The sequence below is a fragment of the Hippopotamus amphibius genome, chromosome 10 (assembly GCF_030028045.1).
Source record: "Hippopotamus amphibius kiboko isolate mHipAmp2 chromosome 10, mHipAmp2.hap2, whole genome shotgun sequence".
In the NCBI taxonomy this organism is placed as follows: domain Eukaryota; kingdom Metazoa; phylum Chordata; class Mammalia; order Artiodactyla; family Hippopotamidae; genus Hippopotamus; species Hippopotamus amphibius.
The window spans coordinates 23,077,732-23,087,890 of NC_080195.1; the positions used below are offsets into that span (position 1 = coordinate 23,077,732).

The window sequence follows — 10,159 nt, forward strand, 5'->3', positions numbered from 1 at the left end:
TGTTCCACAAGAGAAGCTACTGCAATGAGAAGCCCACACACTTCAATGAAGAGTAGCCCCTGCTCACCACAACTAGAGAAAGCTTGTGCAGAGCAATGAAGACCCAACGCAGCCAAAAATAAATAAATATATAAATCTTAAAGGGAAACAAAGAAAATGCATGTAATACACCTAACTTACAGAACGTCATAGCCTATATTAAACGTGCTCAGAACACTTACATTAGCCTATAGTTGGGCAAAATCATATAACACAAAGCCTATTTTATAATAAAGTGTTGACTATCTCATATAATTGATTGACTACTGTACTGAAGGTGAAAAACAGGATGGTTTTCAGCGTATCGGTTGTTCGCCCTTGTGATCCTGGGACCGAGTGGGAGCTGCGGCTGCCCTGCCCAGCATCGCGAGAGAGAGCATCGTACCACAAATCGCGAGCCAGAGAAAGATCAAAACTCAAAACTCGAAGGATGATTTCTACTGAATGCTACAGCTTTTGCACCATCGTAAAGTTGAAAAGTCATGAAGTTGAACCATTGTAAGTTGGAGACCATCTGCATATACCATTTGCCATTCGGTCCACAGTGCCTTTCGTTTTCATGTATCGCATTAAACCTAAATTTTGCTTCCACACCTAAACTGTAAACCTGAACAGAAGAAATCATATCGTTTTCTTTTTTGGATCTTCAGTATCAGTATTAATAGCTTGTTAAAGTAGATACACAAATTTCTATACCAAGCTATCAGGTATACACATCCAATACTTAAAAAGAAAACAAACAAAAAGAAAACTTTTATCACGGAAAGGTGCAAACACATGCCTCTTCAAGGCGCCATCTGTTACTTTCTAAAGTCTGTTTCATGGGTGTATAAGATGAAAGTTGGGGAAAGTTGTCAGTTACATTTATACTTTCTCTTCGCTAATAAAAGCAGCAGAATACTGTACACTGTGGGAAAAACACTGTTGTAAGAATTACACAGCAGCCAGAGAGAGGAGAGGCTCCGGGCCTCCACGGCCAGCATTATGTAAGCAATTATGAGCTGGGTGTGGGCCCAGGTGAGAGTTCTATAGAGCAGCCGCATCGGCCAGGATCTGATGAACACGTTGGCAAAGGTGTGAATCAGGTAGTCGGCTTCCACCATCACAGCCCAGCAGAGGAAACCAAACACCTGTCCCGGATGGAGTCCGTGCCACCAGGCCGAAAAGACGAATGTCTGCAACAAGGGCCAGGTCCTGCCCTGCTGGAAAATGAGGCGTCGGAGCCACCGAGCTGTGCTCTGGTTCCACTTTCGGGTGAACTGGGAGATCCTGTGGGTTGTTTCCAGGGTCCAAATATCCCCATCAGGAATGTATCCCTCTGCACCGGGGCTCTGCCCAAACTCGGATCCAAAGCCGGCTGCGTGGAGGAGGGAGTCATCCAGGAGCCAGTGGGAGTAATAGGTGAGTTTGAAGAGCACGGCTGTGGACCACATGACATAGACGCACTGCAGCTGCCGGCAGTCGGTCAGTCCTGCTCCTGTGCTCACCACCCCCCTCACCACCACCTGCAGACACTCCAGTCCCAGGATCTGCAGACCCTTCCAGGTTAGAGCCCAGAAAGGGTGTCTGGGATGCAGACTGCTGGGCCCTTGAACACGAGCCTGAAATCTCTGGAAGGAACACAGGGGGCCTCCTAGGAGAGCAGGGAAAAAGAGCAAGTAGCTGAAATAGGGCAGAGCCTTCCATAGACGCTCAGACAAAGAGCTCCTGTTCCCGATGCCTCCTGCCGCTACCGCCACTCTCCCCTCACGAAGGTCCAGAGACAGGGATGTGACCCTCTGGGTCAAGAGCATGAGGGAAGAAAGAGTGATGCAGAACCTGAAAGAGATTTTTTTTTTAATGTAAAAACACGCCACATTTATTTTATCCCCTTCCAGTGCCTCACACAAGAGCCAACGGCAGGGACTTCTCTGGTGGTCCAGTGGATAAGACCCCATGCGTCCAATGGATAAGACCCCACGCTCCCAATGCAGGGGGCCTGGGTTCGATCCCTGGTCAGGGAATTAGATCCCGCACACCGCAACTAAGGCCCGGTGCAGCCAAATAAATAAATATTAAAAAACAAAACAAACAAAAAAGACAGTGACAAACAATTAAGACCAATCTCATGGCCTGCAGTGCCCCCACAAAAATCTTGGATTAATCCAGAACCACAGACTCCTCTGAGCAGGATGGAAAAGTAAATGGAGAAATGAATCATTAGACAAATAAAAGAATGACAAGGCATATTAAAGTGAAATATTGATGATAATATTTCCAAGACTAGCTTATAACGATCAGGATTGTGGATCTGGGAGAAATTTGTCATAGAAGAAACAAAACCTTAGTTTGGTTTAGTCTTAGTTCTTCCCATAGAGGCTATAGGAAGTTGAAGATTTGGACTGTGAGATTCTGCAAGCTCCGGGGTTTGGGCTGAGGAATAGTGAGTCAAGCTTAGAGGTTCAGGGTGTGCCCTGAGTCCCTAGCAGTTTGAGGTGCGTTTTTAACCAATCACCTGAGCTGTTCCTGCTTCACCATCACACAGCAGAGAAGATCCTGCTGGCAAGACATTGTGGAGAAAATTAATGCAAATTACAGTGACACACTCTACAATCAGGAATGCTCTCCTGTGGGGAGAAAATGGCTCTGTTTCCCAGCCATTTCTGTGTCTGAGAACTTAAGGACAACTGACCTCCTTACTTGACTTATCAAACAGTTAGCAAAGTAGCCACCAAATGCCACTAACCCCTGTTTACTCACCTTCTCTTAAGGGCTGAATGTGTCCCCCCCGCCCCTCTGCCCCCAAATTCATATATCGGAGTCCTAACCTCCGGTACCTCAGAATGTGTGCATTTGGAGATGGGTCTTTAAGAGGTAATTAAGGTAAAATGAGGTCATATTCCAAGATGACTGGCTTCCATAGAAGAAGAAATCAGGACACAAACACACACAGAGGGGAGACCACGTGAAAGCACAGGGAGAAGGTGGGGTTTCTACAGCCAAGGAGAGAGGCCTCAGGAGAAGATGAACCTGCCAACGCTTTGACCTTGGACTTCCAGCCTCCAGAGGAAATAAATGTCGCTGAAGCCACCCTGTCCGCCGTGCTTTGTATGAGAGCCAGAGCAAACTAACACATCTTCCCACTTCAGCTCAGGCTCAGCCTCCCTCCCATCCAGCCAGATCCTGTTCAACTTGCTCCTCCAGGCCCTTTCAGGTCCGGGCCGACACATCCCAGTCAGTACTGCCCACTCCCTACCAACCTGCCATCTTGCCTTTTTTTCAGAGAAGCAAGCCCTGGGGCCTTCGGTGAACATAGTCAAAATAAAGAAAAGGATTCTGGGTGTGGCAGGGATGGCAACGTGAGGGACCCAAAGGCAGCTGGAGGGGACTCCCCTCAACAGGTCACTGCTTCATTTCACCGAGCGACCATGGAGCCCGTCCAGCGGTGATCACAGCTCGAGTCCAGGAACAACAGGCCTCAGGGTGGCAGAGATGCCTTCTCCCTCTATTCCTGGTGCGCTCACTGACTCAGGAAAACACGTCCCTGGACTGTAATGAGCACCTGATTTTTTCTTTCCCCTGGATTGAGTGATTTCCCTTTTTCTGGGGGATGGGAGAGCTAAGTCCAGTGAAAGCAAAGCTCTTGCGGAGTACCTGTGTGGGAAGGCAGCAAAGGTTTCCGGTAGATTTATAGCTTCCCTGTAGTGCTGAAAGGGAGGGGAGGCTGCGGCTGCGTGTCTAAACCACCTACACCTGCGTGTGGGTACTCTGCTTAGTCACATGCAGGCCGGCTTCATCTGTGGGCCCTGGGACGCCTGGTTCACCCCCCTTTCTTGGGCACGATGATAATTACAGCTGGTGCCAGGCACTGTGCTGTGTAGGCAGCACGTGGTCGTTACCAGGAGATTAGTCATACAATGACACTTCTATTCACTACCTCTAAGCTAAGAGGCTCTTCAAGATAGGTCCTGCCCTCCCCCCAACATACACGGACATGCACCCTTTATTTCAGACATTGTGGCTGAGAGAGGTTGACTGACTCACTCAAGATCACACTGCTGAGATGTGGAAGAATTTGGATTGAAACTCAATGCCCAGGTCCTTGCCACCACTACCCCGGGGCAAGCCAACCCTCGTGGGCTCGTAGGAGCACAGGAATGGGCTGCTTTACCTCGTGGAAGGTGCTTCTTGCAGATAATACTCCGTATAGTGCAGACCCAGGTGGCACAGCGTCTGCCAGCTCATCTGAAAGAGGAACGTCGGCCTGTGGACGTCCCGGGGGCCAAGCGAGTGGATCAGGACCACGGCGCACAGAGCGGGGATGAACACCAGGGCAGCGAAGGGACCCATGGCGGCCACGGCCAGGGCGCCTCCTCCCCCCAGGAGGAAGAGGTACCTGGAACACAGAGCACCTTGGAGCAGTGCGACAGGTAAGTCACTCCCCGTGGCAGCCCATCTGGGGAACCCGATGGAGGTGGGCCCCACCTCACCCCTAGAGAAGTCACACTGGTGTCACCCTGAAGTCTTCCTTGTGTTCTCCTAAAGGACAGAAACGTGGGGGGCAAAGCCAGAGTCAACTTGTAAACCCCTTTCTCGGGAGGCGAATCTTGATTCCTGCCTCGGGGACACTGGCCACCCCTCGTTGATGCCCACCATGGCAGGGAGGACACAGTCCAGCAGGGGACAGCTCGGCAATGTTTCCCAGCCCTGTGCGTGCCGCCTGACAGACAGGTGATGGGAATCCAAGATCCAGCCATCATCTCACCCAGATGAGTCTCTTCCCTTTCCACGGGGTTGCACACCCCTCGCCCGCCCTCAGAGGGGAGGTTGGTTGGGAGGGTGGACACTCAATGCCTCCCTTTAATAGGTGTTTGAAAACTCAATCACAGAGTCTTTAAATGTCTCGTTTAATAATGTTTGCCATCTGCGTATGTAGTTTAGCCTATTCTCCAAATTCATACAAATAAAATCATACAGTATGTGCTTATTTGAGTGAAGCTTCTATTATTAGTATAACGTTTTGTTTTGTTTTGTTTTGTTTTTTAATCTAGTGAAGTATAGTTGATTTACAGTGTTTCAGGTGTACAGCGGTGATTCACTTATACATATATGTATGCTTCTTCAGATTTTTTCTATTATAGGTTATTACAAAATATTCAATAGAGTTCCCTGTGCTATACACTAGGGCCCTGTTGCTTGTCTAGTTTACATATAGTAGTGTGTATATATTAATCCCAAACTCCTAATTTAGCTCTACCCCACCCCAACTACCCCTTCTGATAACTGAAAATTTGTTTTCTGTCTGTGAGTCTATTTCTGTGTTGTAAATAAGTTCATTTGTATCATTTTTTTTAAGATTCCACATTTAAGTGATACCATATGATATATGTCTTTATCCTCTCTATTGCACTTTAAGGTCTCATGACTTAGTGCTTTTTATAACGTTGTGTACCCCCAGGTGGGTGAAGGGCTTTGTGGGTGTGCCTCCTGCGGAAGCCGGTGGACACCCTCTGGCTCTGCCGAGGCCCCGGAGATTCCCTATTGTGAGGTCTTGGCACTTGTCCCCACGGTATATGGAGGTTTGCTTGTTTTTTCCTTTTAACTGGTGCCTAGTTAATTAATCTGAACAAAGAGGCCAGAAGAAGAAAAATCTGAAACAGGGACTGAGCGGTCAGGGACAGGAAAAGTGAATCAAAGAGGATTTTCTCTACGTCACAGGGCGTAGATCATGACTGCTTGGCCTGTTGCACACATGCCTTTTCGAGAATTTCCTTCTTTCTTGAGGAAGACGGTAGGTGCCTCAGTGTGAGAGGCTCTAGTCCACAGGCCCTGGCAGTTCCCGAGCTGCTCTTTGAGCCTATGCTTGGGGTGACTCCTCACCCACCCACCCCGATGAACACTGTGGTCCAAGCCTTTGCCTCCTTGCCATCGGAAAATAACAGAGAATATTTATTCCTTACAGAGCAGAAGTGAAACATGAAACAATGCTCTTCCCTGAAGCAACTGCCCTGGGGATTTGTAAACACTAAAATGTCTACACATGTACAACACAGGATGCATGAATATTTTTGAGTGCTTATTTTATTCTGGGCATTGGGCTAATACTTCCTTTATAAAAAATATCTTCATTTAATCCTTAAAATAATCCCATGAGGTAGGCATTATTATTTCCATTTTACAGACAAACGCAGAGTTTATTCACACACACAAGGACACTCAGGAAGTGAGGGGCCAGGGCTCCCCAGGCTGACTCCAAAGCCAGCAATGTTAACCTATTTTTGGACTTGTTTTGCTTTATTGTGAATTTCTCTTTCTCAGTAGGAAATTTTTTTTCTTTTTTTAACTGCTTCCCTCATCTCAGAAACCAAGGTAAAGGGCCATCAACCAGTTGTGAAAATGTAATAACCTACCATAGTTTAATCAAACTCAGCCATCTGGATTCCTAGATACAGCCAGATTTTTTACTTAAGAATCCCCAAAATATAAAAATCCTAATTTCCAAAATAAATGAATTATTAGGAGGTAGAACTTTGGCAATGGATTTTCACTTTACAAAAGGATATTCCATAAAACTTTTTTTTTAAAAATAGGGACTGTCTCTAATGTATTGAATTTATTAGGTATAAAAAATCATTTCAATCAAGTTATCAAATCTCTAGTGACAGTAATTTTGGATCCCAGGTTGAAATAAAACTAATCTAACAAAATTTTTGACATTTCATTTCTCTGAGAAATCATACAAAGGCATTTAAAAAAATCACATAGCTGTTGAATATTTAATAAAATTAATTTTATTAAAAATAATAGAATTCCATGAAATTAAGACTGTTCAAGAACATCTGGGGCATATAGTTGATTTATAGGTGCATCTATTTGGGGAATTCCTATATCACCCCAACATCCATCTCTCTCCCATTTATTTTCATCCTTTTCCTGCTTAATGTGAACCTATCAAACTTTGGCTGAGTCAATGCAGACATGATGTCAATTCCCAGTTCCGATTCACTCTATTAGACAAAATCATGATCAAGCAATCAATAGTCAGTGGTAGTGATGATAACAAAAAAAAAAAACCAGTGTAATTAATAATTAATATTCACATCTGCACTCCAACCTGGGCTTTCTGGTCTACTATAGTATTCATAGATGTAAGAGCAAAATTAGCCATTAAACCTACCTGGCATGAGTGGAAAATGAATCCATAACGCAGAGATAATTAAACAGAAGCGCAAAAGGAAAAGCAGCCCCTTGATAAAGTGATACAGGATGGAGAAAGAACAGCTGAAGCCAATCCATCGTGAACTGGAACAAAAGATACTGTCCTTTCCAGAATCCTTAACTGATGTTTCCTAGAAGAGAAGTCTCAACTAGGTTCTCTTTGATCTTTTTATACAGTTTAGGAAGGCCTGGGTGAGCAAAAGGCAAACAAAAGCACTGGAGATAAGCAGCATAAAAGTTGGTTTTCTGATAAAGGGAACTCACTATAGAAACCAAAACGCATTTGGTGTTATATTACCCAGCAAGGATATGTGCAAAAAGCATTGCTTTCAGAAGTTCTGATTTTGTTTATATACTGCAGTATTTGCCTTTCCAGTCATCTGAGTTTCATATTCTTTTCACTAAGTAAATGAAAAATCTCGTCTCCATTGTGGACACTCAACTTATTGGATGGGGGAGAGGGAGCAAGAACACGAACTGTGAGGAACGGAGGCCAGTTCCCCCTCCAACCATTTCCTCCTTAGGCTCCTTATACTATTTCCTTAAGCTATTTCTTCTTCTTCTTCTTCTTTTTATTATAGTACCTAGTCACCACACCTTATATATCTATTTCTAGATTAGTTTATTGCCCATCTCCCTGCTACAGTGTGAGCTCTACAAGGGAGGAACTTTGTTTTGTTTATTGCTGTATCCTCCGCACATAGAACAGTGCTGGGTGCATATGATGTACTCAGTAAGTACTTGTTAAAATTCAAAAGGTTTTAAGGAAGCAAAAGTGTAAAGAGGAATATTTAAAGAGAAGCTTTTCTTTAGGGTGTAGACAAGAAATCCAGGAGACACTGCCTCGGAGCAAGACAAGAACAACAGGCCATTTCTTGGTGGGTAGAGGTCCATCTACTGAGCCCAGGACATTATTACAGCACTGTTCCAGACCAGTCACTTTTCATTTCCGAAGGCACACACAAGAGCATGCAGCCTTAAATACGAGATAGGAGAGTACAGCCTGATACAAAAGCATCTTAAGGGCAAGGACCACCTGTCAGTGAGAGACAGCTCTGCACAGAAGAGAAAACATGAAAGAAAGCCTCCTGTTAGCTGGAGAGCTCCGAGCAAATCGGTTTCCCTCTCTGAGACTGAACACCTTCATCTTACAATTAGGTGTAATAATGCCAGTTACTCAGCAGAATTGTCTTGTCTTCAACAGAATTGTTATGAAGATTAGATAACATATGTAAAAGCATGGAAGGTAAAGCTGGTTGGTTGAATGTAGCTGAAGGTACAACAATTGAATAATAAAAATGATGAGCTTTATTGGACTACAATTTTATGACAGACCTGTGCTAAGCACTTGGAATAGAAGGATGAATAAGACACGGCTCCTGCCCTCAAGTAGCTCTGAATCAACTAGGGAGAAGGAAATGGCAACAATTACCTTCATTATAGAACTACAGGTGCAGTATACAGCCAGCACACTGTAGTGGATACATAAAGAAGCAATCATCTGCAGAGATAAGGAATTTTTAAAATGCAAGGGAAGTGGAGAAGGGGGAATGCTTAAATTGGCTCTGGAAGGATGTTTCCAAACAGATGGATAATTTATTCCAGGCCACAGATGGCACAAAGACCTAGACAAACAGTAGAGCAATTAATGGGGGAAAAGGGCTCCCTAAGAAATGAATAAGCTCACATCATATTACACATATGAAAATGCAACCGCAACTCCCATTAAATATAGTTGCTAGGTTCAGAAGAATTGAGCTGCACCTAATTTGTTAGGAAAAAGGTTATGCTTTTGTCGCTGAATTAAATATTTATTAATTCCTACTTGTACTTTTTGCATTTTGGAATCAAGACATTTTATTTTCAGGTCACAAACATTTTACAGGTTCCCCAAAAAGCTTATAGGCCCTAGACACTGTACCTAATGTTGATAAAACAGTCCTTCTTACAAGCATGCCATTATAGTTAATTTTCTGTCAACTCAGGCTATGCTGCGCAGATGTTTGGTCAAACACCAGTCTAAATATTGCAGTGGAAGGTATTTTTCAGATGAGATTAACATTTAAATCAGTAGACTTTGAGTGAAACAGATTACCATCCAAAATGTGGGTGGGCCTCATCCAATCAGTTGAAGGCCTTGAGGAAAGACAGAGATTTTCCCCTAGAAAGCAATTCTGCCTCAAAGAAACCCTGCCTGAATTTCCCACCTGTAGATTTTGGGTTTGAGACTGCAATATTAACTCGTTTCTGAATTTCCAGCCTGGGGGGCTACTTCTACATAACCATGTGAGCCAATTACTCAAATGTGTGTCTCCCACTGCTTCTGTTTTCTCTCCAGAACCCTATCACCCATGCCATGGAAGTCTTTCAAATTAGTTTAGACAGACATTGTTTAAAAATGAATAGGTGTTTACATGCTTGGAGACAACAGGATGTTCTAAATTCATCCATATTCAACTTTTTTTTTTTGAGTATCATCTATGTGTCAGGTACTGTGGTCAGTCAGAAAAGAGTAGGGACAAACTCACATGGCCTTAATTTCATGGAACTTGGTCTTTGGGGGAGGTAGTAAAATAAAGAATTACAGCCAGTGATGGGTGCTATCCTTATCTCAGGTTGAAAACCAACAGTATAGCTAGAGTGACCTATTTCTTTCTTTTTTTATATTGGACTACAGTTGATTTACAATGTTGTGTTAGTTTCAGGTGTACAGCAAAGTGATTCACTTATACATATAAGAGTGACCTATTTCTGACTCTGAGAGGGCTTCTTTGAGAATGAAGGTGTTTGTTTTCTTTTATAAATTTTTTATTTTATTTATTTATTTATTGGCTGCATTGGGTCTTCACTGCTGCACACGGGATTTCTCTGGCTGTGGTGAGCAGGGGCTACTCTTCATTGTGGTGCATGGGCTTCTCATTGC

General features: G+C 44.0%; 1 protein-coding gene across 1 annotated transcript; it reads right to left on the reverse strand.

Annotated features, from left to right (window-relative positions):
• Window positions 1-349: 349 nt before the first annotated feature.
• Window positions 350-7,314, reverse strand: MBOAT4 (membrane bound O-acyltransferase domain containing 4). Its single transcript, XM_057697535.1, has 3 exons — window positions 7,196-7,314; window positions 4,190-4,414; window positions 350-1,857 (listed from the first exon to the last, which is right to left on the reverse strand). Exons 1-3 carry the CDS (start codon window positions 7,312-7,314, stop codon window positions 894-896), a joined length of 1,308 nt encoding a protein of 435 aa, XP_057553518.1. The 3' UTR covers window positions 350-893.
• Between the last annotated feature and the right edge of the window lie 2,845 nt (window positions 7,315-10,159).

What these genes read in the sequence shown, in the direction of transcription:
- MBOAT4 (XM_057697535.1), bottom strand. Translation starts at nt 7,314, where the DNA reads ATGGATTGGCTTCAGCTGTTCTTTCTCCATCCTGTATCACTTTATCAA. An exon ending in TCATTTTCCACTCATGCCAG is followed by an intron (nt 4,415 to 7,195) that starts GTAGGTTTAATG and finishes TCTGTGTTCCAG; the next exon opens with GTACCTCTTCCTCCTGGGGG. An exon ending in CAAGAAGCACCTTCCACGAG is followed by an intron (nt 1,858 to 4,189) that starts GTAAAGCAGCCC and finishes AATCTCTTTCAG; the next exon opens with GTTCTGCATCACTCTTTCTT.